Source organism: Prionailurus viverrinus, chromosome A3 (assembly GCF_022837055.1).
Source record: "Prionailurus viverrinus isolate Anna chromosome A3, UM_Priviv_1.0, whole genome shotgun sequence".
Taxonomy (NCBI): Eukaryota; Metazoa; Chordata; class Mammalia; order Carnivora; family Felidae; genus Prionailurus; species Prionailurus viverrinus.
In genome coordinates this window covers 15,570,826-15,598,745 of record NC_062563.1, presented here as the reverse complement: position 1 = coordinate 15,598,745, position 27,920 = coordinate 15,570,826, and the positions used below count along the sequence as shown (strand labels likewise).

The 27,920-nt window shown below is 53.8% G+C and overlaps 2 protein-coding genes across 5 annotated transcripts; one reads left to right on the top strand and one right to left on the bottom strand.

The window, feature by feature from the left end:
- Positions 1–345: 345 nt before the first annotated feature.
- Positions 346–14,092, bottom strand: MATN4 (matrilin 4). Of its 4 annotated transcripts, XM_047852583.1 has the most exons (11): positions 13,513–14,090; positions 11,064–11,177; positions 9,803–10,372; positions 8,978–9,100; positions 6,621–6,743; positions 6,408–6,530; positions 6,192–6,314; positions 4,078–4,491; positions 3,825–3,977; positions 621–728; positions 346–538 (listed from the first exon to the last, which is right to left on the bottom strand). In XM_047852583.1, exons 2-11 carry the CDS (start codon positions 11,140–11,142, stop codon positions 480–482), a joined length of 1,875 nt encoding a protein of 624 aa, XP_047708539.1. In that variant the 5' UTR covers positions 11,143–11,177; positions 13,513–14,090; the 3' UTR covers positions 346–479. The 4 variants fall into 4 exon arrangements, with proteins under 4 accessions (XP_047708539.1, XP_047708540.1, XP_047708541.1 ...); XM_047852584.1 differs by lacking the exon at positions 8,978–9,100; XM_047852585.1 differs by lacking the exons at positions 346–538; positions 621–728 and adding an exon at positions 784–916 and having other exon boundaries at positions 13,513–14,091.
- On the top strand, positions 12,236–22,170 carry RBPJL (recombination signal binding protein for immunoglobulin kappa J region like). Its single transcript, XM_047852586.1, has 12 exons — positions 12,236–12,257; positions 13,481–13,588; positions 14,801–14,927; positions 16,594–16,664; positions 16,834–16,949; positions 17,227–17,401; positions 19,427–19,564; positions 19,964–20,073; positions 20,355–20,507; positions 21,402–21,557; positions 21,704–21,807; positions 21,897–22,170. The coding sequence occupies exons 1-12, from the start codon at positions 12,236–12,238 to the stop codon at positions 22,168–22,170; spliced, it is 1,554 nt and encodes a 517-aa protein (XP_047708542.1).
- The last annotated feature ends 5,750 nt before the right edge of the window (positions 22,171–27,920 follow it).

Genomic DNA, 27,920 nt, shown 5'->3' with positions numbered 1-27,920 from the left:
GGCTGAATAAACAAGGAGGGGGAAGCAGCGCCCGGCCCCCTGCCCCCCAGGTCGACCCCCCGCACAAAGCGCCTTTCTCCGAGGAGACGCCGCCCGGGCGCCTCCGGAGCGCGCTCCGTCTGTCCTCCCCTCCCTCTGGCGGCAGAGCAAGACCCACAAACCGACCCCGTGGAAAAAAAAAATTTTTTTTTTTAATTTTTTTTTAAGAAAAAGAAAACAAAAAGGAAACCCAACAAAGAACTGAGCACAGCACAAAGCGACGGCGTGCGGAGCTAGCTCGCGCCTCCGTCCGCCGCAGTCCGGCTTCTGGTCCAGGCGAGGCCAGCTCGAGCGCAGCGCTGGGAGCCCGCCAGCGCCCCCTCCCCGCCAGCCCAAGCCCCCGGGGCCCCGGTGCTGCCCGGCCCCGGCGCCCCGACGACACACGGGGGACCCAGTCCGCAGGGCCGCGTCCCTGCCCGGCTCCGAGCCACCGGCGGCCCTCACTTCTGGCTGGCCAACTGGTTCTCCAGATCCTCCAGGCGCGCCGCCAGCTGGGCCAGTGAGCAGTTAAGGAAGCCGATGGGGGTTTCGGGGGTCCCATCCCCTCCCCTCCAGCCCGGGCTCTCGGCCCCAAAGGATATGGTTCTGCGTTAGCTTCTCGAGCGCCCCCAGCGTGCGACCCTGGAACTCCACGAGGCTTTCGCATTCGCACGGGCTCCGAAGCTCTGTACCCGCGCCGATGCCCTCCTCTGCCAGCCGGGCACAGAGAGTCAGGGGAATGAGAATCTGCAGGAAGACGAGCCGGCCCTGGCGGCTCCGCTCGCCTGTGGCTGAGTATGTGGGCTTTGGATTCAAACAGGCCTGGGATGAATACCAGCTAGGTGGCTGTGAGATACTGGAAAACTCACCCAACCTTTCTAAGCCTGAGTTTCCTTGTCTGTAAAAAACGGATACAAGGAGAAAATCTATTCATTGGGTGGTGCTGAGGATTCTACAGTGTGTGTGCGCGTGTGTGCGTACATCTTGGAACAGTGCTTTTCAAGCTTTAATGCTCAATGGAATCACCAGGTCTTGTTAAAATACAGATTCTGATTTGGAATGGCAAAGGAGAGAGGAGACTCCACGCTTCTAAGACCGAGCGATGCCTATGCTGCTGGTCCACGGACCACACTGTGAGTAGCAAGAGTCCACACGGCAGCACTCTCCGAATGAAACTTGATGCAGCGATGGAAGTGTTCTGTTTGCACTCCGTCCAGTGCTGTAGCCACGAGCCACGTGCAGCTATTTAACATTGGAAATGTGGCTAGTGTGATTGAAGAACTAAAAATTCTAACTTTTTAAAGTAATGTAAATTAAGTGGGCTCATGTAGCTAGTGACTATTTCATTAGAGAGGGAATATCTAGAACACTGCCCAGCTTAAGTATACACTTTGTGTGTTTCAATGAGACTAGTAGTTCTTAAAGTGTGGTCCTTGGACCACCACCATCAGTTAGCACCTAGGAAGTTATTAGAAATGCAAATTATCAGGAGTCCCTGGGTGGCCAGTATGCGTCTAACTCTTGATTTCGACTCAGGTCATGGTATCAGGGTTCATGTGTTCGAGCTCCACTTCAGGCTCCATACTGAGGAGCTTGCTTGGGATTCTCTCTCTGCCTCTCTCTCTGCCCCTCTCCTGCTTGCTCTCTAAGTAAATAAATAAACGTTAAAAAAAAAAAAAAAGAAATGCAAACTATCAGACTCCACCTCAGACCTACTAAATCAGAAACTCTGGGGTTCGAGTCCAACAATTTGTGTTTTAACAAACCCTCAAGGTGAATCTGTCACACACTGATGTTTAAAAACCACTGATCAAAAAATAAACAAACAAAACAAACAACCAAACAAAAACACTGATCCATGGGGCACCTGGGTGGCTCAGTCGGTTAAGCATCTGACTTCGGCTCAGGTCATGATCTCACAGTCTGTGAGTTCGAGCCCCGCGTCCGGTTCTGTGCTGACAGCTCAGAACCTGGAGCCTGCTTTGGATTCTGTCTCCCTCTCTTGTTGCCCCTCCCCCCCTTTCTCTCCCTCTCTCTCTCTCTCTCTCTCTCTCTCTCTCAAAAATAAAATAAACATTAAAAAAAATTTTAAAACCCACTGACCCAAGCCTATCTCCACGCACATTTCAACATTTCTGAAATCAAAATACATGTCTTATGATTAAATTTGGCACCTGTTTTTTCTCAGAAGTATATAAAATGGGGAATCTTACAATGGATGGTCTTAGATTCACTGAAATTTTGTAAACATGTGCCCTTTTTAATATTACAGCATGGTGCCTGGTGCGTGGCCTTCACAAAAGAATTGCTTTTATGACTGAAGAGTGATTTCTTAGTCTTGTTGGACCCTTAGTGAATTGCTGTATGTCATGTCATCAATGGGACTGATAACAGTCCTGCAAAGACTCCTAACTTCACAGCTGGGGAAACCAAGGGCCAGAGAGGGAGAAAGATCTGCTCAAAGTTGTACAGCCAATTGGTGAAGAGCTTCAACCACAGAGCCCAGATTTCTCTTAGAATTTTAGAGCTGGAGGGGCACCTGGGTGGCTCAGTCAGTTAAGCGGCTGACTTTGGCTCAGGTCATGATCTCGCAGTCCATAGGTTTGAGCCCCGCATCGGGCTCTGTGCTCACAACTCAGAGCCTGGAGCCTGCCTCGGATTCTGTGTCTCCCTCTCTCTGTGCTCCTCCTCCACTTGCTCTCTCTCTCTCAAAAATAAACATTTAAAAAAAGAATTTTAGAGCTGGAAGCAAGCTTGGGAAGCCAGCACCTTCCCCTGTTACAGAAGAGAGAAGTTAAGGTAGGGGTGGAGGTTAAGTGACTTGCTCAAAGACACACTGCGGGGGACATACGAGTCAGGACAGGAGGGCCATGAAAGAGCATCTATTCCGGTGCCTCCACAATACCCTAGCTAATTATTAGATTAGCATGGAGAGAGGGAGAGGGACAGGGAGAGAGATAGGGGGGTGTGTGTATATACATACACACACGTGTATACATATTCATGTATGTACATGTATGTATGCACATACCTATGTTTATGTACATATATTTTTAAACTCTTTCTCAAAACTGCAGACTCCACAGACCAGCCCAGCTCTACCGAACCTAGCTGTGGAGGGGCCCGGTAACAGGAAAGAAAAGCCACATCTCCGGGTTGGAATGCAAAGACTCCATGGTAAAAATTCCCCCCGAGAAGTTCCCTACACGACCTACAAAGTACAGGACACAAGGGTCAACAGCCCTCTTCTCCTCCACAGATAGACTGGGTCCCTTATTCCTCAACTGCACACCAGATGAAGTAGATGAACTGAACTGGGAGGCTATAGTGTCCAAAAAGCACACGTTTTTGTGTCCTTGGAACACTCTCAGTCCTGCCACTTTGCCAGGTCTGTATAGTTGAATTCCAACAAGTTAAAGGGATTTATGATGTGACTCCGCGAACAAGGAGTTTGGCATGCCTTTGGGAAAGAAATTACTCTGAGCACCCGCTAATCTGAGGGGCAGGAGCCAGCCTAGTCTAGTGCTCTTTAACTTCCACGTCCTTGGGAATCACCCGAGGGTCTTGTTAAAGGACAAAATCGGATTCATTAGGCCTGGGCAGCTGTGGAAATGCTGCGGCTCTAACAAGCCACCAGGCGACAGCCCTGCCACTGGTCCGTGGACCACACTTTGAGTAACAAGGCTCTGTCTAGTGGGTCTGTCGCCGGATTATAACTCTATCCAGGACGGCGTTGCATAGGAAGGGGCAAGATCCGAGGCGGGGCACTAGCTGGAGGGGACGGGTCCCGGGTCAGATGTGCTCACCAGGGCAGATGCTGCCTCTGAGGTTCTCCAGCAGGTGCGTCATGGAGCCGAAGTCGGGGGAGTAGGACACGTGCAGCTCGGCAGGCTCGGAGGCGATCTGGCGCAGCTCCTCCTCCACAGCCTTGCCCACGCCCACGGCGTACATGACAATGCCTGTAGGGCAGGAGGACGCAGCAGGTGCCCCAGGCCTCAGGAAGGACCCCTTCCGCGTCCCACCCAACCCCAGCCCAGTGCGTCCCCGCGCCAAGCCCACCTTCCTCCTTGGCACGCGCCGCCCACACCGAGATGTCATCCTGGGAGCGGCCATCTGTGAACACCAGGCCCACCCGAGGCACGTTGAGGGCGCGGGGCCGCGCGCCCTGCGCCTCGGAGAAGCTGTGCTCCACCATGTGGCGCAGCGCCAGCCCTGTCATGGTACCGCGCTCCATGTACTCCACGGCCAGGACCGCCTGCTTGACCTCGGCCGCGGTGCCGTAGCGGCCCAGCGGGAACTCGGTGCGCACGCGGCTGGAGAACTGCACCAGCCCCACGCGCGTGCCCTCAGGGGACACGTCCAGGAAGTCCACGATCTGGTTCACAAAGCGCTTCACCAGCTCGAAGTTCTGCGGGCGCACGCTCTTGGAGCCATCAACGAGCAGAACCAGGTCCACGTGGCCTTCCCGGCACCCTAGGTAGTGAGAAGAACTTGGATTGGTGGCCAGACCCTTGGCTGGTGGCAGCCTTCTACCCCCCTGCTCCCCCCCCCCCCCCCCCCGGGTCATTCATTCCCAAACAGTTATTATATAACAGGTACCACGTGTGAAGTCCTTCCTGTGCCAGGCACTGTACTAGGTGATAATAGCAATAATAATAAAAGAATATAATTTTATAATAATAAATTTATCAATACTATATCGAAAGAATACATATTGTTAATATATAAGCTGTAAAAATAACAAATAAGAACAAAAACGTTATTTGACAGCTTACCTTGTGCCAAGTCCTGGGCTAAGTGCTTTATGTATTTTTTCTCAGTCCTTCCAATAATCTTGGATTATTATCCCCATTGATATAGCCTGAGGTTCTGAAGGGTAGTGATTTGCCCCAGACTCCATAGCTGGTAGTGGCTGAGCCAGATTTGAAGCCAGGTCTGTCTGACCCCAACAACCCTGCTCCTAAATGACTCTACAGCGTTGCCTCCCCTGTTCTGAATCAGGGACTTTGCAAGGCCCTGAAAGGGGTTCAATAATAAAGGAACATAATCCTGATCCTAACGAAATCAGGATAGAACAGAGCGGTCAGACATGCTATCTGCTGCAGCCGAGGGAAGAGGGGCAGATAGGGAGCCCAAGGTAGGAATAATTCATTCTTCCCAGCATTGGTGAGGAAGGCTGCATGGAGGTGGTGACATCTGACTTGTTCTTCAGGGATGGGCAGGAGTTCTTCAAGGCGAGAAGGGACATGCTGGATGGTGGGAGCAGCACGTGCAGAGGCACGGAAGCTGGCAGCTCTCGACACCTTCCGGAATGGGCCGGCCAGCCTGGATGAAGTGTGCAGGCATGGTAGGAAACGCGCATGGTGGGAAACCTTGTCTGTGATGAGCTAAGCTGGTGGTTTCAAAATGTTGACCACACCCCACAGTAAAAAATAACAATAACAAATAACACACTTGGTATGCTTGCATGTAATTAAGTTTCATGAAACCTCACTCTTTCTATAGGCAGTAACTCTATTTTCTCTTTTTAAAATTTTTTTTTCAATGTTTATTTTTGGGACAGAGAGAGACAGAGCATGAATGGGGGAGGGGCAGAGAGAGAGGGAGACACAGAATCGGAAACAGGCTCCAGGCTCTGAGCCATCAGCCCAGAGCCCGACGCGGGGCTCGAACTCACGGACCGCGAGATCGTGACCTGGCTGAAGTCGGACGCTCAACCGACTGCGCCACCCAGGCGCCCCTATTTTCTCTTTTTAGAAACAAAACAAAACAAAACAAAACAAAACCCAAAAGGCTAGTCGTAATCCACTAATTTGATTTCACTACCCACTAATGTGGCTGTACCCACCATGCGAAAAACTCAGGGGTAAGGCATCTGATCCCAGGGGTAGGCACTAGTAAGCCCAGAAGACTCTCGAAAAGGGAGAAATGTGATCAAATGTGTACTTTTGATATGAACCTTGGCAGCAGGGTAGAGGAAGAGGGGGAAAGACATGGAGGCAGGACACGGCACGCCCTCTGCACGCCCCCACCCCACTGTCACGGACACACACACACACACACACACACACTCACAGCACACCCTTGGGCTACAGCGAGGGCAGAGCCAAGCACGATCAGCACGAGGGCAGTGGGGCGGAGGCCGACGGAACACCCTCCCGCCCGGCACTCACGGTTGCAGCTTTTGCCATCTGCCTGCAGTTGCTGGCCCTCAGGGCACAGGCAGCGGTAAGAGAGGCCCTCACTCACACACTGGAACTCACATCCATGGTCTACACCATTGCAAAGGTCCCGGGCTTAAAGGAGAGACAGATCAGGATGAGTCAGGGTGGACTCCACCAGCCAAGATTCCTTGCCCCTCGACACAAACCCAAGAGAGCCCTCCTCACCCTGACAGCTCCTCCCGTCGGGCAGCAGGTCGTGGCCCTCTCTGCAGTGGCACCGGGGCCCACGAAAGGTGCTAACACACTCGTGCTGGCAGCTGTGGTTCCCAAAGCTGCAGTGGTCAATGGCTGGTGGGAGGGAAGAGAGAGCAAGGTGTCACCTCTGATCGGAGCCATCAGGGACCTCAGTCTAGGAGGCGGGTGGTGGGGCTCACTCACCCCTGCAACTTCTCTGGTCCTGCTGGAGTACAAAGCCAGCTCGGCAGCGGCAGGAATAGGAGCCTGGGGAGCTGATGCAGTGGTGCTCACAGCCGTGGGTCCCTTCAGCGCACAGGTCAATGGCTGAGGAAGAGGTGAGCTCAGCATCTGCCCTGGGCCTGCACTTCTCGCCCTGACAGAACAATCATCTGAGGAGCTTTTTAAAAAAGACCTACGCCTGGGCCGCAACCCCCAAAGATCCTGACCTAATTAGCCCGGGGTGGTCCCCAGGCATCTGTGATTTCTATAAGCACAGGTCACCTTCCTAGTGGGCCAAGTGGCTCCCCCAACTCAAGGCCCAGCTGCAGCCCAGCGTGCCCACTACTAAGCCAGGCATAAGAACAAGAATCCAGGGGCGCCTGGGTGGCGCAGTCGGTTAAGCGTCCGACTTCAGCCAGGTCATGATCTCGCGGTCCGGGAGTTCGAGCCCCGCGTCAGGCTCTGGGCTGATGGCTCAGAGCCTGGAGCCTGTTTCCGATTCTGTGTCTCCCTCTCTCTGCCCCTCCCCCATTCATGCTCTGTCTCTCTCTGTCCCAAAAATGAATAAACGTTGAAAAAAAAAAATTGAAAAAAAAAAAAAAAAAGAACAAGAATCCACAAGTGTAGAAGGGCCCCTGCTCTCAAGATGGTCACTGACTCACAGAGGAGGACCAGGTTCTGCCACTTTACCTATCTGAGCCTCCATTTCCCCATCCACAAAATGGGAATATAATGGAAGAATGCAACTGCTATTTCTAAGTTCCTTCTAAAGAGGGTGAACTATTGCCTGCTGAGTATCTTGATGGTTTCAATGTACAAAGACAGCCAGAGCTGAGCTGGGAAGTAGGGACTGGAGAGGTGTAGACTGCCCTGTACAAAAGAGTGAGAACTTGGGGTTCCTAGAAAGGAGATGGGAGTGAAGAACAAGAGAGATGATGTGAGCACGAGTACCTGTGTGGGCTGAAGTTGCCCATGAAAAATCACCTGTAATGGGGTGACAGAGGACTTTGGGGATCAATGGTGTCTAATATTCAATTATAATCAATAGGTGTTTCAATTATAATCAATAGGTCAAACATAAAATATGTTTGACTTTACTTAAATGTGATGCACACTCGGGGCGCCTGAGTGGCTCAGTCGGTTAAGCGTCCGACTTCAGCTCAGATCATGATCTCACAGTTCGTGAGTTCGAGCCCCACATCGGGCTCTGTGCTGACAGCTTAGAGACTGGAGTCTGCTTCGAATTCTGTGTCTCTGTCTCTCTCTGTTCCTCCCCCACTCATGCTCTGTCTCTCTCTCTCCTTCAAAAACAAATAAAAACATTAAAAAAGAATTTTAAATGTGATGCACACTCTGTTCACCCCCATCTTTAGTAAAACAGATATATGCACCACTTACATATACACACACATGGCCTTGTGCACACAAGCGTGTAAACCAAGGAAGAGGCTGATTTACATACACGGAGGAACAGCATGTGCAAGTTGAGAAATTGAGCGAGGACCCATAAGTTGAATGAATTCAGCAGAAGCTCAGAGCAAGAGGTGACCGCAGAAGGTAAGCACTTGGGGAATCCCCAGAGGTCTTGGGGAAAGATTCAAATGGCTTCAAGCCAGCCTCTTCTAAGTTCTAGAAACAAGAAGACCCCAGCTGACATCTGCATTGTTGGAAACACATGACTTCTTTTCCCCAGTCGTTATGAGGTTGAGAGATAATGTATGTGAACGTTGAAGTGCACCGTCTAATCCTAAATCGGCACTCGGTGAGTGGTAGCTGCCATCATGTTCAAAGGAGTGGACACATACACGCGAAAAAGCAAACCCCAATTGTATAAGGAAGGCATAGTGTGGCATACCTTTTCAGAAGACAAAAATGAAGAACCAGGCCTTGAAGGATTTGCAGGTGCAGAGAGAAGCAGCAAGGGCAGCCCAGAAAGAGCTGAGATGCAGAAGCAGGAATGCCCCCCACCATATATTGGGGGGCAGGGGTATGGAGACCCTAACTGAAGACCCCAAAAGTGAGTGTCTGCATAACAGAAACAGTAAGAAGATGTGCATGGGAGCATTCACAAACAAGTTTGGGAGGCGTATTGGAGCCAGGGAGGAGGCAAGCCTGAAATAAGGGAGAGAATGATGTAGAAAGCACACTTAACTGTGGGGTCAAGATTTCACCAAGGAATTGTGTGACCGCAGGCAATAGCTTCCCTTTTTTAGACCCGTAAAGGTGCTGAACCTTTACTTCCAAAGGCCTTTCCAGACTCACTGGTCTGATGCTGGGGCAATAGGGAGCCACAGAAGATTCAGAAGCAGTGAGACTGCAAAGGCAGAGGCAGCTCTCACCCAAACAGCTCTTGTTATCTGCAGCTAGCTGGTAGCCAGGGTTGCAGGCACAGTGGAACGTGCCCGGGGCGCTAACACATTGGTGCTGGCAGCCGTGTCCCCCCTCAACACACAGGTCCTTTCCTGAGGACACACAAGTATAGAATCAGCGAGGGACAGATGGGAAGAACCCTCCAACAAGAAAAAAACTAGGTGGGGTCAGAGGCAGGCACCAAGTTCAAGTACGGCTTTAGGATGGGACCAGCCTCAGGTGAGAGGGAGGATCTAGATGGGAGGGAGGGCTTGGGGAAAGAAAGCTCCTGAGTAGTCACTATGAATAATCTCAGAACAGGAGGTCACCACCGGGCTACATGTGTCAATGGGATGGGGCACGACTGCAGAGGGGTAAGGTAGAGGAGGTGGAGAGGTATTAAATCAAGGTGGGTGGAATAATTCAAGGTGCAGAATAGATGGGCAGCATTGTGGGAGGAACTAAACAGGGTAGGCGGAGCCATGCCCATGTGGGCGGGGCATGACAGTTTACGGGTGGGCGATTGCTCTCAGCTGTGACAGGCGGTGCTTCTTGTGTCGAGAGGGGATTTTGGAGTTTGACCTCAGACCAGTGGTAAACCACAACAGCTCATCGGGTGAGCAGGCATGCTAAATGTTGCTCCTTGTGGGCTAAGCCTAAGCAAAAGTGGGCAGATCTGGAATGTGAGAGCCTGCGGTAGCCCAGACGCCACTTAGCTATCTGGTGGGCGGGGCTGAAGCTAGAGTGGGCGGTGCCTCCCGGGACCAGCTGGTATTTACTCGATGAGAAATCGCTCCAGCGCTCCCCTAACTCACCACACAGCCGACCCTGGAACTGTAGGCCAAACTCCTGGATAAGATCGAAGGACTCAACGAGGAAGACGTGCTCGTCCAGCGGGGGAGACGCCATGGCGCGCAGGGAGCCCACGTCGGCGCGCTGCACCCCCACGGCGTAGATCTCGATGCCGCGGGCGCGCGCCTGCGCCGCCACCTCAGCCACGCGATCCTGGGGTCGCCCGTCGGTCACAATGACAGCGATGCGCGGCACGCGCGCCTCCGGCGGGCGCGCGCCCTCGGCCACGCTGAAAGCCACGTTCATGGCGTACTGGATCGCCAGCCCGGTCATGGTGCCCTGAGCTAGCGGTACCAGCGCGCGAATGGCGCGCTCCATATCCTCGCGGCGCGAGAAGGCGCCGAGCCGGAAGACGCTCTGCACTTGACTCGAGTACTGGATCACTCCGACGCGCGTAGCGTTGGGCCCCACGTCCAGGCCGCGGAGGAGGCCCACCAGGAACTGCCGCATGGTTTCGAACTCAAAGGGGCGCACGCTGCGCGAGCTGTCAATCACGAACACCAAATCCAGGGGCCCCGTTCGACACCTGGGACCTTCGAGGAGATCGGGAAGGACTTTCCTAGGTCTGCAAAACCTCATCTCGGAGGAGATCCCCAGGGAAACCCAAGGCGAAATGGTGCTTTTCCGGCGTAACAGCGCATAGCGCAGAATTAACCTAGCAAATGCGAGCTAGATATCTCCACTCATCCAGCATTTGCTAAGGCCAGATTTCACCAATTCTCTATCCTACGGCTCTTAGAGCTATCCTGAGGAGGCATTCCCCATTCGGGAGTGGGCGAAGGGATGGCGCAAACTCAAACGACTACAGAGACCGGGCACGCAACATGAATGAGTGCACTTGGGTTACGCTGACCGACACCCATATCCCTCCCCCAGCCAAATGTTGCCACGCGGACGCCATGTTAACAGATCCTTGGATTTTTCAAGGGAGGTCCCAAACCACAATTGTTACGTGAAGTCTCCTGATTTTTCAGTTCACTTTTAAAAATTAAACGCCAAATGGGCACTTTTGTATGTTACCGCCAACTTTGTTACCTCTAAGCCACATCCTACAGATAAGGAAACTGAGTCCCAGAGAGGCGAAGCTGTGAACTAGATAGAACCTAGCCCTTTATGATTTCAGAGCCTTTGTTTTTTCTCTCCCCAGCAGACCTAGCTGGCTGCAGACGGAGAACCAGCTTTTTTTTCCCTTCCCCCTGCTGGTGAGGGCTGAGCCTTGCTCACCTGCGAACTGGAGCTGGCTTTCCCAGGGCTGGAGAAGCAGCAGCAACATAAGCAGTGGCGAGCATAGAAGGCCCCTCATGGTGCTTGGGGGACAGAGAAGGGAAGTGCCAGAGCCTGGAGGGTGCAAGGAAAATAGCAACGCGGTAATATTTACAGAGCTCCTACTCTGGGTGATGGGCACTTGGAGCGGGGGGGGGGGGGGGGGGGGGGAAGGATCATGGATTTACTTTACTAACGTCTCTACCTTTGTGTATGGTTGAAAATTTTCGTAATAAAAAAAATTGCAGTACAGTGCTGGGAAACACAGGGAATCCTACTTTGCAGAATTGCAGAGTAGTATTTAGATAAACAGAAAGCAGATTTAAAAACATATCATTTAAAAATAAAATGCCCCTCGAAAAGAAAACATCCACAAAATAAATGAAAAAGAAAAAGGCCTTTCTAAACGCCAAGCACAGCGTTAAATGTTCTTCATGCATTGGGACATTTAATCTGGGCAATTCTGTGAGACTAAAACTGTTACTCTTCCCATCGTACGGATGAGGAAACCGTCTCAGAAAAGAGAAGCGCTGGTGCCCAAAGTCACTCGGCAAGAAAGTGGCTCGCCAGGATACAGTCCTACGCCTAAGTGGTTCCAAAGACCAGCGACGCGTTCCGCGGCCTCTCCTGCCGGGAGAACCTCTGCAAGAACAAAGCCGTCATTCCCCACCCTGGCCCCCTCCCTCCCCACACAAGGCGCTTCTGTGTGGCTGTCCTTCCAACACACACGTACGCACGCGCGCACACACCCAGACATGCAGGGCCCAGCCTCTGGCCCCTGGGGAGAGCCGCACCCTTTCACCCGGTGGGGGGTAGGGACCCGCAGCGCGACCGCCAAAACGCGCTCGCTACGCAGGCTTGGAGCCTCCACTTCCCGCCTGCTCTCAGGAGACACCGCCAGGGGGCGTCTTCCCGAATCTGGCTGCGTTGGTTAGGTGGCCGTGGGAAGACCACAGCTGCCTCGCAGGTGCCCCTGCCCAGAGCAAACAGTGGCCGAGAGCCCCGAGGCCTTGGAGATAAGCCCGGGTCAGGATATATCCGACACCAGGGCCAAGAAGCAGGGGAGCACAGGGTTCCTGGGACAGCGGCATTGGATGCGCCCGGAAGGCGGTGAGTGAGGCCCCAGCGCGCCCATGGACCCTGTACCGGCAGCAGGTGAGCGCTCACTCTTCCACCGCCCTTGACGACGCCCCTTGATAATCCCGAAGGGTTCCCGTTGTACAGATGGGGAAATTGAGGCCCAGGAAGGCTGCCCGCTGAGCTGCAAAGGAACCTGGGACTCCTGGTTCCCGTTCTCCTTTCTGGGCTGCCGGGCTGCCTAGCAACCTGGCGCCGAGGAGTCACTAAACCTCTTTTCCTTCCATTCACTCCCCCTACTCTATACCCTGCCCCCGACGCCCCATGCTGAAGCTGCGTTAGCCATTTTTCTGTTGCTTGTTTCCTGGCAGAGGGGGCCAGCTGCCCTAACCCAACCGCAGCCCCTCTGGCCCCCTCCCCCAATTCCGTGAATGGGCCTATTCTGAGCAAGGTCGGGTGCGCGCAGCTCACTCCAGGCGGCCTTCCCGGCCCGGATCCTCTCTGCCTTCGCTTTCCAGGCCTGCTAGAGGAACAAAATCTTTCTGGCAGGGCCCGTCGTGGGAGGTTGACTAAGCCAGATGTGCCAGTTGCCGCTGCAAACGGGAGGGTGCAGAATGCCTTCTCTAGCTTGGGCCATAGCCAGGGCCACCTCTGCGGATAAGGGGGGGAGGGAGGGAAGAGACAAGGGGCCCTTGCCACCTCCCATTCTTTCCCACCTGCAGAAGCCTCTGGGCCCCCTAAGGTCCCCCTTATCCTGCTCTTGGCCTGAGCCAACATCTCCCCTGGCACCCCCTTCCCCCTGCCCAGTAATCCTAGAAAGTCAAAACATCGACTGCCTCGAAGTGCATCACCTTCCCAACCCTCTTATTCTACAGAGGGAGAAACCAGGTCCAGAGACTAGTGTCTTGCCCTAAGTCACACAGCAACGTGGTGACAGGTCTGATACTAGAACCCCGAGCTCCTCTGAGAGGTTAATCCTCCCGTTAAAAGATTCGGAAATGCCTTAGGGTGGGGAGACTGGGCTCAAAAGGAAGGAGAGGTCTGCAAATAACTCCTCAAGAATTGGCTGATGAATAAATACCTGGGGACATTCCTGGCGGTTCCTCGAGGGAGGAGATTAGGAGGCAAGCAACCCCCCCCCCCCCCCCCCCGCTTTGGTGGCCTTGTTGGTGGAGGCTCAACTTGGGAAGGACCCCACAGAAGTGGAGAAGGGCACTGCAGGTCAGATGGGGGCACCGTAAGCGGTGCGGCGGCGGTTAGACGCGGTCGTCTGGCCTGACTTGACGCCTGCTCCCCTGCAGACCCCTCCGCGCCCCCAGGGCCTTTGACTCACCTGAGCCCGCCGGACAGCTCGGAGGCGCGGCCGCGGAGCGGAGCCGACGGGCGGAGCCTCCCGGGCAGCTGGACCAGGTAACGGCGCAGGCAGCGCGCCCGAGGTGGGGACTGCCAGGCGGCTGGAGCGAGCGGCGGGGGCGGCCGCATTTAACCCGGGGCAGGCGGTGGGGAGGGGGAGCGCGGGCTGCGACCCCTCCCACCGGCCGGGAGCGATCCCCTTTCCTCGCAGGGCTGGGGCGGGGCCAGCGCGGCGCCCCTGCTCCTGCCGCCCCGGGAGCCGCCGGCGCGAGCTGCGGGGCCGGAATTCGGCTCCCGGCGGGAGGCTGGGCGGCCCCGCTCTCCGCCGCCGGAATGCGTCGGATGCCTCCGAGGCCCTTCCCCGAGGAGAGCCCCAAGGGGCGGAGCGGGCCCTGGCTCGGCCGGGCTCCTGCCCTCCGCTGCCCCCTCCAGGAGTGAGAGGCCCGGACTCTGGTCCTGCGCGACGGGCAAAAGGGTTCAGAAGGGTAGCCGCAGGGCTCCTGACTCTCCCCGAGGCCCCACCTGGAGGCCCCTCAAATCTCTGCCGTCTCGGACTCCTTCGCCCCGTCTCTGCAATTCCTTAAGTCTTGGGCCCACCCACCACCCTCCCTCGTCAAAACTCGGAGGCCGACAAGCCACCAGGCCCCTAGGCTCTGACTGGCCCACTCCCTTGATTCTGGAGGCCCTGAAATCAAGGGAAGGAAAGCTAGGACACTTAACAGGCCCCTTCTCTTGGGAGAAAGGGGGTGAGGAGGGTTGCTTTGACCCTGGAAGACCGCAAATGTTCCTTTAGGATCCCGGGGACACCGTTTTGGGGTGTTTACAGGCTTCTGGGGGCAGGCAAGAGAGCGCTCTGGTCCAGGGGTCCAGCAAAGCTCTTCGCCCCGGCATCCAGATTTCGCCGGGGTGGGTCCCCTCAAAGTGTAAGGAAATCATGCACCCTCACATACTCTGTCTCCGTCCCAAGACCGGCACAAGTGTGGCCTTTGTGCCGCTGGGGCCTCTCCCCAGTGCTTCAGGCTGTGATGGGCATGGAGCCAGACCTGCAGAGTGGCGCCTGGGTGGTCCCGGTGGGCTCCCTTCAGGCCTCATTGAGTATGGGAAGCCTAAATATTTAACCCACAACTTAAACCCGGAATCCCCTCTCTTACCCAATGCTTTCCGTCCCTGACCCCCCATGAATTTCATTCAACCTCCTTGCTGGGCTCCAGGCCACCTCTCCCCTTAACGCTCATTCCTGCCCAGCTGCCAGCCTGCACCCACCCCCGGGTCACCCCCAGAGCATGTCACGGTCCTGAGGGAAGGCGTGCGCCAGTGCCTACAGCAACAGTGTGAGCAGACGGTGTGGATCCTGCATGCCAAGGTGGCTCAAAAATCATATGGAAATGAGAAGCGGTAGGTGCCTCGCTGGCCCCTTGGAGGTCCCTGCAGCCACCTTCTGCTCTGTGCTTGCCTTGTCTTTTATTTATTGTATTTTTTATTTTTGTTTTATTTAAGGCAATCTTTTTTTTTTTTTTAAGTTTATTTTGAGAGAGAGAGACAGAGAGAGCACGCACAAGCAAGTGGGGACAGGGCAGAGAGAGAGAGGGAGAAAGAATCTCAAGCAGGTTCTGTGCTGACAGCCAGGGGGCTCCATCTCAGGAACCGTGAGATCATGACCTGAGCTGAGATCAAGAGTTGGACACTTAACCAACTGAGCCACCCAGGCGCCCCCAGTTCAGTGTCTTTTAATTTTTTTTTTTAATGTTTGTTTATGAGACAGACACAGAGCACTAGTGGGGGAGGGGCAAAGAGAGAGGGAGACACAGAATCTGAAACAGGCTCCAGGATCTGAGCTGTCAGAACAAAACCCGATGCAGGGCTCGAACCCACGAACCGCGAGATCATGACCTGAGCCGAAGCCAGACGCCAAAGTCAGACGCTCAACTGACTGAGCCACCCAGGCACCCCACCAGTTCAGTGTCTTTTAGAACCTGGGGAGGACACAGAGCTCGACTATTGGCCCATCAGGAGCCTTTTCCCTCTGCCCCCACTGGCCTCCACTTTGGTGTATAACAGAACTTCCTTGTGAATCTACAGTATCCCCATTCACTCATCATCCACCCATTCATTCCTTCTTTCATTCAACAACTACTTACTGGGTGCTTATCAGGTGTCAGGCTCTCTGGATAGTGCCGGGCCCTGGACATACGACTCCAGAAGACCGATCCAGCCCCTGCTTTCATGGCATCTTCACTGTGGTGTGGAAGAGACAGACAACAAACTCCGCACAAATCAGTGAACAAGAAATTCCAGACTGTGATGACAGCTGTTAGAGCAGAATTATAGGACAGCATGATGTAGTAGAAACAGAGGTGGGGGCACTTTAGCTAGAAAGGTCAAGATGGCGGGCAGGCCTTTTAAGGAGGTGACATCTGAATTGAGATTTGAATGTTAAAAGGGAGCCAGACAGGAGAAAATCTGGGGGAAGTGTGTTCCAATTAGAAAGAAAAGAAAATGCAGACACCTTGAGGTTGTACAGACTTGGCCTTTTCTGGTACAAAAGAAGTCAGAAGGGCTGGAATTAGAAAAGGAGGGGGGACTTTGTAGGAAATAAAGTCGGAGAGGTAAGCAGGGACCACATCAACCGCTGGAGGGTTTTAGGAAGACAAATAACATGATTGACCCCTGCTTTTAAAGAAACGAAAAGGCAGTGTGCCCACTTTGCTCTAAGCAGGTCGTAGAGGGGAGGCGTGGAGGCAGAGAGAGCAGGGGAGAAGGCTGATGCACAAGTGATGGCAGTTGGGACTGAGGTGGAGGTGATAGGAAACCCATGGATTCTGGATGTGTTTTGAATGCGGAGGGGACAGGACTTTCTAATGGGTTGAGTGAAAGGAGTGATAAAAGCAAGTTCAGATGTATTAACCTCTGGGGTCCACGGTCACGGAGAAGCCTGGGGAGGGCACTGGGAAAGGAGGAGGAGCAATCAAAGATTCTGCCCGATTTGTGCTGCCTTTGAGACGTCTAGAGACAGTCGAGTGGAGAATGGATGTGCGAGTCCAGCGTTTGTATGTCTCCGCAGGTTCTTCTGCCCCCCGCCCTGTGTCTACCTCGCAGGTCCCGGCTGGAGGGTGAAGCCAGTGCAAGGCCAAGGTGAGGGTGGACTCCTGGACTGCCGGGCGCCTCCCTGCGGGGGGACAGCACAGTGCGGCCTGGGAGCCTGGCGGGGTCGCATGCGCTGTCTCGCCGCGCCCTCTGGCGGCGAGAACTCCGCTTGCCTGGCACCCGAGTCCTTCCCGAGCCGCCTCGCGTCCCTTTCCAGCCCACCAGCCAGGGGAAACCGGACCCACGGTCTGCGGTTACATGGGACTGGATGGCGCGTCCGGCAGCGCCGCCGAGACGCAGAAGTTGAATTTCGAAGAGCAGCCAGACTCCAGGGTGAGAGGGCGAGGGACGGGCTCTGATTCCTGTTTCCATCCTTGCCCCTTCCTTGGCGAGGAGGGCTCATCTACCCCCTGCCCACAACCCCCCCCCCCCCCCGCCCCCCGCAGAAGTCAAAAGATAGGTGAAGAGGCGAGGGGACCGGGGTTCTGCCTCGAGGGTGAGCCTGAGAGCTGGGATCGTGCTGCTTCCTGTCACGTCCGATGGGGCAGACGTCAGAAAACTGGTGGCAGAGGGCTGGGATGAGACGGCCCGGTGCCCGCGCACCCCGTAGGAATTCGGTTGCGCCAAGACCCTGTACATCTCGGACGCAGACAAGAGGAAGCACTTCCGGCTGGTGCTGCGGCTGGTGCACCGGGGGGGCCGGGAGCTAGGCACCTTCCACAGCCGCCTCATCAAGGTCATCTCGAAGCCCTCGCAGAAGAAGCAGTCGCTGAAGAACACTGACCGTGAGCCGGGCGGGGCGCGAGGGCTGGGCGGGGCGGTCAGGTGCCACCGGGTCCAGAGCTGCCGAACTGGGGAGGGAGGAGACCTAGATTGGAAGGGTCGGGCCAGAGTGGGAGAGGTGGAGTCTGAGCCGGGAGAGGGGCGGGGTCTGGCTCAGGTCTGGGAATGAGAAACTAGAGCAGAGGAAAGGGGACAGACGCCAGACACTGGGGAAAGGGACCGGGGGTGGGGTGGGGGGTGGGGAGTCCAGCGCAGACAAAAATGGCCAGCAGGTGCTGAACTAGAGACAAAAGTGACAATGAAAGGGCAGTCAAAAATATCTATTCAGTGCTTGATGTATGCCTGGCTCTGTGCTAGACGCCGGATCCCTGTAACATAAAGACAAGTGCCTGTTCTGGAGGAACCCACAGCCTAGCACGGGAGATAGACACACATCGCTCATCAGAGAGACAGTTTGAAATAAGGACTGCCCTGGGTGCCAAGTGACAAATCCCAAGGGGGACGGGGCCTGAAGCACAGTGACAACACTGTTGTCACTACCCACGAAGTGAGGTGGGGGAAGGCATAGGAGAAGGTGGACTTCCCTTGCTAACATTAACAAGAATCATCCTATTTGATGTTCACTGCATCCCTCTGAAGCAGGTACTATCATTGTTCGAGTGATAGGAGGGCATGAGGGAGACGAGGTCTGGAACATTCATCCATTCATTTAATGAAATAGTTGGGCCTATCACAATCCAGGTGACTTGCCTAAGAGTGCCGGGCTAGGAAGAGACCCAGCCAGGATTTGAACTTGAGTCAGTGTCACTCCAAAGCCCATACTTACCTTCTGTCTGTTAAAAACCCTGTAGAACGTCTCAGACCCAGGCAGTGCTCTGTCTGGCCCTTGGTATCAGGTAAGTAGTATAGTGTGGTGGTTAGGAGTGCAGATTCTGGAGCTAGGTGGCCTAGGTTTGAATCCTGGCTGCTACTGGCTAGCTATGCTATCTGGAGCAAGCTTCTCTCTCTCTCTCTCTCTCTCTCTCTCTCTCTCTCTCTCTCTCTCAATGTTTGTTTTGTTTTGTTTTGTTTGAAAGGGAAAGAGCACGAGCAGGGGAGGGGAAGAGAGAGAGAGAGAGAGAGAGGAGGGCAGCCCTGATGCGGGGCTCAAACTCATGAACCATGAGATCATGACTTGAGCCGAAGTCAGATGCTCAACCAACTGAGCCACCCAGACACCCCAAGTTGCTCTCTTAAACAGAGATAGTATCTACCCCAGAGCAGGGTTGGGAGAATCAAATGAGCTAATGCATATAGAGCATTTAAAACAGTATCTGACATACAACAAACATTAGCTTTCGTTATTATCCAATGGATGGGAACTTAGGCTACGTGTAAATTGAGCATTTACAATATGCCTTGCACTAGGAGGGGAGAGAAGATGACCTAGTGCTTTCTCCCCAAGTGGTCAAAGCTCCGTCAGAAAACAAAACCATGGTTCCGAGTGTGATAAGCTGGAAGAGATCGGTGTCAAACCCTAGAAATATCACACTGCTGTTTCACACCACATGGTATTTGCTTATGCAGCCCCCTGAGCAACTCCTACCTACTTCCTGCTCCCCAGCTGAGAGTGTAACCTCCTCCAGGAAGCCTTCTTTCACCCAGCCCTTACCACCTCATTTTGAAACTTTATATGTATGTCCCACCTCTCTGAGACTGTGAACTCCTCCAGAGTAAAATTGGGTCTAAGTCACCCTTCGGTGCCCAGTACCCAGCACAGTGCCTGCCCCAAAGGAGGCACTTAGTGAATACTTGATAATATTGTTTATCGAACTGAAGGGCGTCCAGGCAGCAAAAAGGAACAGGCAAGGATACAAAAGCAGGACTCCAGCCGGTACTTGGTAAAGGGCCGTGAACTAGGAATGCCCAGTATGTCCAGGCCAGTGAGCATACGAGGGGACTGACCCAAGGGACAGAGGACCAGAAACTGCCTGGCAAGTACAAGGAACCAAGGCAGGCTTGGGCGCTGATTTCACCTCCCCTCACAGTGTGCATATCCTCGGGCTCAAAGGTCTCCCTCTTCAACCGCCTGCGCTCCCAGACGGTCTCCACGCGCTACCTGTCCGTGGAGGACGGCGCCTTCGTGGCCAGCGCGCGCCAGTGGGCTGCCTTCACGCTCCACCTGGGTAACCACACCAGCCGGCCCGGGGCTGGGAGCTTCACATGCATCAGCTCATTTCATCTTCAGTACAACTCCTCGAGAAAAGTAAACTTTGCCCAAGGAACTGAGGCTTGCCAAAAGTCCCAGTGAGTCTGTGACTAGTCCAAGCCATTCTGACTCTAATGTCCAGCCCTCTCCGTTCCTCTCAAACCCCACCCTGGGAGCAGACACTTTCAAGGATGGCCACAGATGACCCCTCCAGAATGAGAACCTTCAGCCTTAGCTGTCTCCCTGCATGCCGACCCTCCCCGCAGGATCCAAGTGTGATGTGGGGTGGGGCCAGAGGCAGGGAAGGCAGGGTTCAGGGGAGAAACGTGGGACCCCTGAAAACCTTCCTTCCTTCCCTTCCCTCTTTTCACGCCAGCTGATGAACACTGTTCCCAGGGGGACTTCCCGCCTCGAGAGGGCTACGTCCGCTATGGCTCCCTAGTGCAACTCGTCTGCACTGTCACGGGCATCACACTACCTCCAATGGTATGAGAAGGGAAGGCATACCTGGGGGGTCCCCCCAGATCCATGCAGAAAGTCTGACCCACAAGGGCAGGGCTGGAAGGTGAGGGCCCAAGGCGTAAAGACATGCATTCTCACTCTGGATACTCAGTGCTTTGTGGGGCTGGATGGAGGTAAAGGGTGGGGGGTGGGGGGACCTGCCAGGGCCCATATGGCTACAGGATAGCAGAAAGCTAGCTGGGAGGGCAGCCTCTGTGCACCCAGGCACCTTGCCGCCACACTTCCTACCACCCCTTCTGTTGTAGATCATCCGCAAAGTGGCCAAACAGTACGCACTCCTCGACGTGGACGAGCCCATCTCCCAGCTGCACAAGTGTGCGTTCCAGTTCCCCGGGGAGCCTGCCGGAGAGGGTGGCACTTACTTATGCCTCGCCGCAGACAAGGTGGTGCAGTTCCAGGTGAGAGGGAACGAGTACTGGCACCAAGCGTTCTAGGTCAGGACATAGAGAACCGGAGAACGTAAGATGGTCATCATCATAATGACTGCTGCTTACTGAGCGACACTGCCTCCCATGGAATGTTAGAATCACAGACTATCAGGACAGAATCCAAGAATGTAGAAAACATAGTAACAATATTAATTGAGCAATACTCCTTCCCAAGGAATGTTAGAGTCATAGAATGTTAGGAGATAAGAGTTTAGAATGAAAATAAAAATAAGTAATAGAATTGAGTATTATTGTGCAAAGAGCATTAGAATCATAGAATGTTCAGGGGCACCTGGGGGGGCTCAGTTGGCTGAGCATCAGACTCTTGATTTCGGCTTGGGTCAAGATCTCAAGGGCTCATGAGATCGAGCCCTGTGTCAGGCTCTGTGCTAACAGCGTGGAGCCTACTTGGGATTCTCTCTCCCCTCTCTCACTCTGTGCCCCAACCCCCCCCCAATAAATAAACATTTTTTAAAAAAGAATCATAAAATGTTAAGCCACAGAACTGTAGAATGTGGAAAATTATTATTAAGCAGTACAACTCCCAAAAGAATATGATCATGGAATGTTGAGATAAAATCATAATATATAGAAAATAACATTATTATTGAGCTATATTGCCTCCCCAAGCATTTCAAACCTGTAGAATAGAATTGCACAATGTTAAAAAATAGAATTTCAGAGTCCTAAGAAAATAGACCTTTGGAAACCAGCTAGTTCAGGGAACTTAAGGGCCTTGTCCAAGCTCACAGGGCAGGTAAAGCTCAGAGCCTAGGACTGGACCCCAGGATGCAAGAGCCCAGGCATTATGCTGACCCATGCCACCCATGCTGGTGGCCACCATCCCCTTGGGTCTCCTCCCAGGCCTCCCCCTGCCCCAAAGAGGCGAACAGGGCGCTGCTCAATGACAGCTCTTGTTGGACCATCATCGGTACCGAGTCGGTGGAGTTCTCCTTCAGCACCAGCCTGGCGTGGACCCGGGAACCCGTCACCCCAGTGCCCCTCATCAGCACCCTGGAGGTGAATCCGGGGCGCTGGCGGGCGCAGGGGGCGCGGGCGAGTGGGGATCTGGCTCAGGGTGTGTGTGTGGGGGGGGAGGGAATGGGGTGCTGGCGAGGGAGAGCAGCAGGCTCTCGGCCACCGCCCCCGCTCCCTCCCGCCCCCAGCTGAGTGGTGGGGGAGACGTGGCCACGCTCGAGCTCCACGGCGAGAACTTCCACGCGGGGCTCAAGGTGTGGTTCGGGGACGTGGAGGCCGAAACCATGTACAGGTATAGGGGGAGCCTCCCTTGGGCCGCGGGGAACGGGACGGGTGCGTGCCGTCGGCGGCACTGCAGCCCTAACCTCGGTGCCACCCCAGGAGCCCGCGGTCCCTGGTGTGCGTGGTGCCCGACATCGCCGCCTTCGGCAGCGACTGGCGCTGGCTGCGCACACCCATCACAGTGCCCGTGAGCCTGGTGCGCGCCGACGGCCTCTTCTACCCCAGCGCCTTCTCCTTCACCTACACCCCCGAGTACAGCGCCCGGCCCGGCCCCCCGGGGGCCCCCGAACCCGCCGCCGACGCCGACGCGCTGCTCGAGAGTATCCACCACGAGTTCACGCGCAGCAACTTCCACCTCTTCATCCAGACTTAGGTCCGCGCCCACGCCCGGCCCGGGCCTCCCTGGGGGCCGGGCTCCGCCCCCTGCCCCTTTGCTGGGAAGTCAAGGCCAGAGCCTGGGCGGCGGAGGGCCCTCGCCAGAGAAACTGCCACTCACTCGTCCACCTGAGTGATGCTGTCCAGTCACCAGCGTGGCTCTCCCCGTGTTTGTCTGTCTCACTCTCTAAATCAAGCAGTCTCTCTCTCTCTCTCTCTCTCTCTCTCCCCCCCACAGTACCTTTGCACATCTCCCCATTTGTGTGTCCCCATACCTCCAACTTTGTCTGTTTCTCTCTGTGTCTCAGTAGGATTTCACACACTCTTAAGAGCCAGGCCTGGGACATTTACCTTCTGTGCAGTTGTGTCTCCTCTTGAAGAGGACCCACACAGTTCCACACACCCAGGCCTGGAGCACCATGTCCTGCATGGACTGCTAGCTCTGACCCCGAATGCCAGCTCCCACCTGGATCTCCAGGTCGGGCCTAAAGTGCTGGCTCTCACCTGGAGCACCCGGCACTGCCCGGAGCACTGGGTTCCACTTGGAGCACCGGGTCACTCCTAGAGCTCTGGGTCTCACCTGGAGCATTAGACTCACCTAGGACGCCAGATCCCACCCATTGCAGGGGATTTTGCTGGAGCACCAGGTCCCATGTGAACACTGGGTTCCACTGGAAACACTGAGTCCCTCCTGGAGCATGAGAGGCCTGCCCTGGAGTACTGGGTTCCGCCCTGGAAGACAAGACCTGCCCCTCCTGGTGCTCCCAATGGCTGCGGCCAGTCATAGCACCCTTGCCTGTGCTTGCTTTGTGCCCAGGACGGTGGTCAGGTCTTGCCATCTTCACTGTCCACCCAGGCACTTCTCTTGCAGGCCCAACAGATCCTGCAGGTCAGGGATTCCTCTGCCATCCCAGGGCAGAGTCTGATCTGAATGACCCACCTCCCCAAGGAGGGAGGCGCTCAGTGTAGTTCCCCCCACTCGTACACACAAGAAGGGACCATGAGTCCAATGGAGCAGAGAGCCTGCCATTTTGACCCTTTCTGGAGAAGGAATGAGGTTCAGAAGCAGCTAGCATTCTTGAACTCCTGTGCCTGTCCTGGGGCCCACCTGTTGGCTCTGGGGTTGAGTTCCCTACTGGCTATCCCCCCAGTCTAAGCAAAGATGCACCCCAGGCTCAGGGGCAAACGTAAGATACAAAACACAGGACAGTTCCAGGCAGAACTCCTGGGATCAGCTGGACAGTAACTCAGCTGAGAGAGGAGCTTCTCAGCATGGGAACCAGGAACCAAATGACAGTCTGCCCTGATCAACCTGCCCACCCCCTGTCAAGTCTGTGCTTTACAGGGAAGTAGAGAAACCAGGCAGGGTCCTGGCTCAGGCCATTGGAGCCATGGATATAGATATATGTGGGTGCCAGCTACCTGGTCCAGTTCCTGTGGTGCCCCATGGGGACAACTGCTCTAAAATGTGGGTTCAAGACTCTCACTCCTCTGGGCCCTTCCTGGAATTCTGAGAAGGGCTCATTCCCCAGGAAGTTTCTCTCCCAGAGGGAGGGGGGGTGGGAAGCCCGTGAGGAAGAAGCTGACATTTCCCAAGGGGAGGAAGTGACCTTTGCTCTTTAAACTTCCCCAAATTATAGTGAAGATCTGTCATCTGCCATCAGCAGGCTGCAACTCACTATGATCAGGAAAGAGAAGCTTGTTTAAGGGCCCTTCATGGCCCCTGAGAGTGAATCCTGGCTGAGGAATGCAGGGGACAAGTTGAATGGGAAATGTCCCCTACGTGAGTGCCTGCTTCAGAAGAGTTTGCTCTTACTGCCCCGTGATACTGTTGAAGCACGAAGCCACTCAGAATGAGTTTCACAGCAGGGTGTTGGGGCACAAGGGCCCATTCAGCCCTGTGCTCGAGGACTTCCTCTGCCACTTCACAAGGCAGGAGTCCTGGAAGCCAAGATCCTAGGTTGGCCTGAAAGCCCAGGCCCCTCCATGCAGCCCTGTCTTCTTTTGCACACCCCTCGGGGCACCATAGGACCCTCGGTCCCATGTATGCACCCACGTGGAAGTCTGTGACCTCAAAGCCTTGGCCTGTCTTCTAAGTTCCAGCTGCAGTACTGTGCTCAGAGGTCCTCCCAGCCCTGAACCTGAATCTGACATCCAGTCCCTTCCCACTCCACCCCCTTGCAGCAGCCCACTGTCTGTGTCCTTTCCTCACGCCATCCAGCCACAGAGGCCTTCACCTTGCCTTCCGCACTAGAATAAACTTCCTTCTTTCCTCTCCCTCCACCTACTGCCCTGATCTCCAAATCCAGCTCAAATGTCACCTCTTTCAAGATTTCCCTAAGGCAGGACCAGCTACATACTTTAGGGGACCCAGTGCAAAACTAAAATGTATGGGAAAAAAAAGAAGAAAATGAAAATGTATGGCCCCCTTGTGCAAAAACTATTTAGAATTTCAAGACCGTGACAACAGAGCATAAAATCAAGAAAGGCCCTTCTAAGCCTTGAGTGCACAATTCACATGCCCTGGACCCACCCCCGTATTCCCCTAGAACTTCCCTGGGACCATGTCACCACCCACCCTGGATGAAAGGGCTTTATGTATATGTCAATTGTCCCCTCTAGACTGTGAGCTCATGGGGAAAGAGGCTCATGGGTGTGTGTCCTAGAGGGTGCATTACCAGACCTTGAACTTTGAGCGGGGCTCAATAAATACCAAATGGCCAAGCATTCATTGCCTTGGCAGTTTGTATATTTGCGAGTGTAAAGTGAGACCAGCAGGTGGCACTGTTTCCCTCCCAAGAATTAAGTTTTCAAGTATCCTTAGAGAACTGTGAGGGTATTAAAAGATAATCTTCACATTTTCACGCTGTCAGAATGGGAACCCTAGGGTTGAGAATCATTGCTCTAGTCCATATTCCCCACTTGTTTTACAGACGGGGAAACTCAGGCTCGGAGAGAAGGCCCATGGAGCTCCAAGAGCACGTTGATAGCAGAGCCTAATTTAAGTCCTATACTCCTAATGCTAAATCTGGGACTCTGAGGCTCTCACAGAGTGAGAATAAAGTCAAAATCTCTGTTCTAAAATCTCCTAGCTTACCAGCTCTCATGTGGCCTGAGTTTCCACCATGAACTACTAGTCTACAGGCTTAAGCATTGACTTTTCGGTTTCTCTCTCTCATTTGTTTCTTTTAAGTGGGGCTTCCCCGAAGAGTCTCACATTAACCACAGTGTGGGTAAAATTCTCAGACACCTTCCTCCCTGGGTTAGGATGTAGACTGCTGAGTGCACAGACCGAGAAGACAGAGAGGGAGGGAGGAAGCAGCCTTATTTGATGGGAATAAAACCGATAAGATAATATCCACTAAGTTTTCCAAGAGTCATCCCTGACCATACTTACCAAAAAAAAGGCCCTCCAGGCAGGCTTGGCTCTCTTCCGGACCCCAAGGGACAAAGGCAGGCGGGGCAGTATTGGCATAATAATGCTTTCAGTGGGCAAAGTGGTCAACACCTGCCACAGCTGGCTGATCGCCCCAGAGGCAGGCAGAGTTCTAGGGGAAGGCAGAGCCTTGTGGCCAAGGCCTTTATGGTTTCATTACATGGGTGCTAAATGGGTTCGATTATAGAGTGCTGAAGTAGAGCCCGCTCTACCAAGCTCATTCCCAAGCCTTCATCTGGTTCAAAACATCCTCCTCCCCAACCCTGGCTGGTGCCTGGAAGAGTGCCATCCCTGCCTCATCCAGGCTAGGGGTGTCCTAGGCTTGGCTGATTTTGTCCTGATTGTGTGTGTGTGTGTGTGTGTGTACACACTTCTTCTTCCCACACTAATTACTCATATGTATTTTCAGAAGAATCACCTTAAGATCCAGGAATGCAGCTCAAACAGTGGCTTTCCAGACAACACCCATCCTGGAAACAAAGTTGTGTGTTTAAGCCAGGCACATTTGGCAAGTTCAAGTCACTTAACCTCTCTGTGCTTCAGTTCCCCCTTCTGTAAAAGGGGAAGTATTTGTTTCACAGGATGTTGTGAGGAATAAAATAACCAATATATGTAAAGCAACAGGGCCTGGCCCACTGTAACCACTTTCTGTGGGACAGTTGCTGTCATTGTCGTTACTCCAGAAATATTTTTACAGATGACCCAGACTCTGCACTCCCCGCCATTTGACAGATGGAGAAATTGATTGTCCAGAGGGAGTAAGTGACCTGCCTGTATTGGTTGTCTATGTTGTGTAACAGACTACCACAAACACAGCAGTTAAAATAACACCCATTTATTGCCCTTATGGTTTCCATGGATCGGGAGCCCAAGCACAGCTTAGCTGGGATTTCTGCTATGGGTCTCCCAAGGCCATAATCAAGGTGTGAGCCGGGGCTGACAGGGCGGTCTCTCTGAGGCAAAGGGTTCTATTCCAGGCTCACAGAGTTGTTGGCAACATTCACATCCTTGTAGCTGTAGAACTCATGGAAGCTTGCTTCTTCAAGGCCAACAGGAGAGCATCTCTCTTACCAAGAAGGTTCCGGATCCTCTTATTAGCACTTTCAACTGATTAAGCTTGGCCCGCCCAGGGTAATCTCCCCTTTTAATAACTAAAAAAATCAACTAATTTGGGACCTCAATTACATCTGCAAAACCCCTTTGTCTTTCCCGTCTGATGTAACCCAATTATAGGAGTGGCATCCATCATGGTTACAGATCCTGCCCACATTCAAGGGGAAGGAATATACTGGTGTATACAACAGGAGGTAAAAATCTTGGGGGCCATCTTAGAATTCTGACCATCCTATCCCCCAAAACTACATAGCAAATGATTTCCAAGGAGGAATCTATTTGGCCTGTAGGCCTCCCAATGCCCCATGAAGAATGGCCCCATATAGGGGTCAGTGCTTCTCTGGTTTCAGAAAAAATGGCAGGATCATGAACAAAAAAGGCTCAATATTGTCTAAATCCACTTTGCATCCTGTGCCCAATTCTCAGAAATAATATTATACCAAGTCCCACTCAGAGTCTACTCTCTAGATAAATTAAGTCCTGTGCAGAGTTGACCAGAAACAAGGCTATAGTAACCAGCCTTTGAGATGGCTTCCAAGGAGTCTTGCCTCCTGAAGGTATTCCTGCCCTTCCCTTCTGCAGTCTCCTTTCGCGATGAATATGGCTGACGTGTGTGACCAATAGGATAGTGTGGAAGTAACAGTGAGTGACCAAAGGGTTGGCCATAAAAGGCACTGTAGCTTCCACCTGGCTCTCTAGGATCGCTTTCTGGGAAAAGCCAGCCACTATGTAATGAGGACATTAGCCCTTTGAGGGTCCACATGGCAAGGAACTGAGGCCTCCTGTCAACAGCCAGCATCAACCTGCCAGACATATAAGTGAGCCATCCTGGAAGTGGACCCTCCAGCCCACTCAAGCTTCTAGATGCTCTGGCCCAGGTCAACATTTTGACTACAACTTCATGAGACAACTACCTAGCTCAGTTGCTCCCACATTCCTGGCCTGCAGACACTATGTGAGACAGTGGTCAGAAGCCCTGAAATTTGGGGATAATCTTACACAATAGATAACACAGGGGCCTTGTGGAGCTTCTGTCTCACCCAAAGATGGCGCTGATGAGAATGAAGTGCTTTTAGTGAGCACTTACAGTACTCTAGGCTCCGACCTACCTCCCTGTAGGCTGTTGGAGCACAAGGTAGCAGCTATTAAAAGCTGAAATCCCAAGTCGAAAGGTCATGACCCACAGTCTTCATCACCCA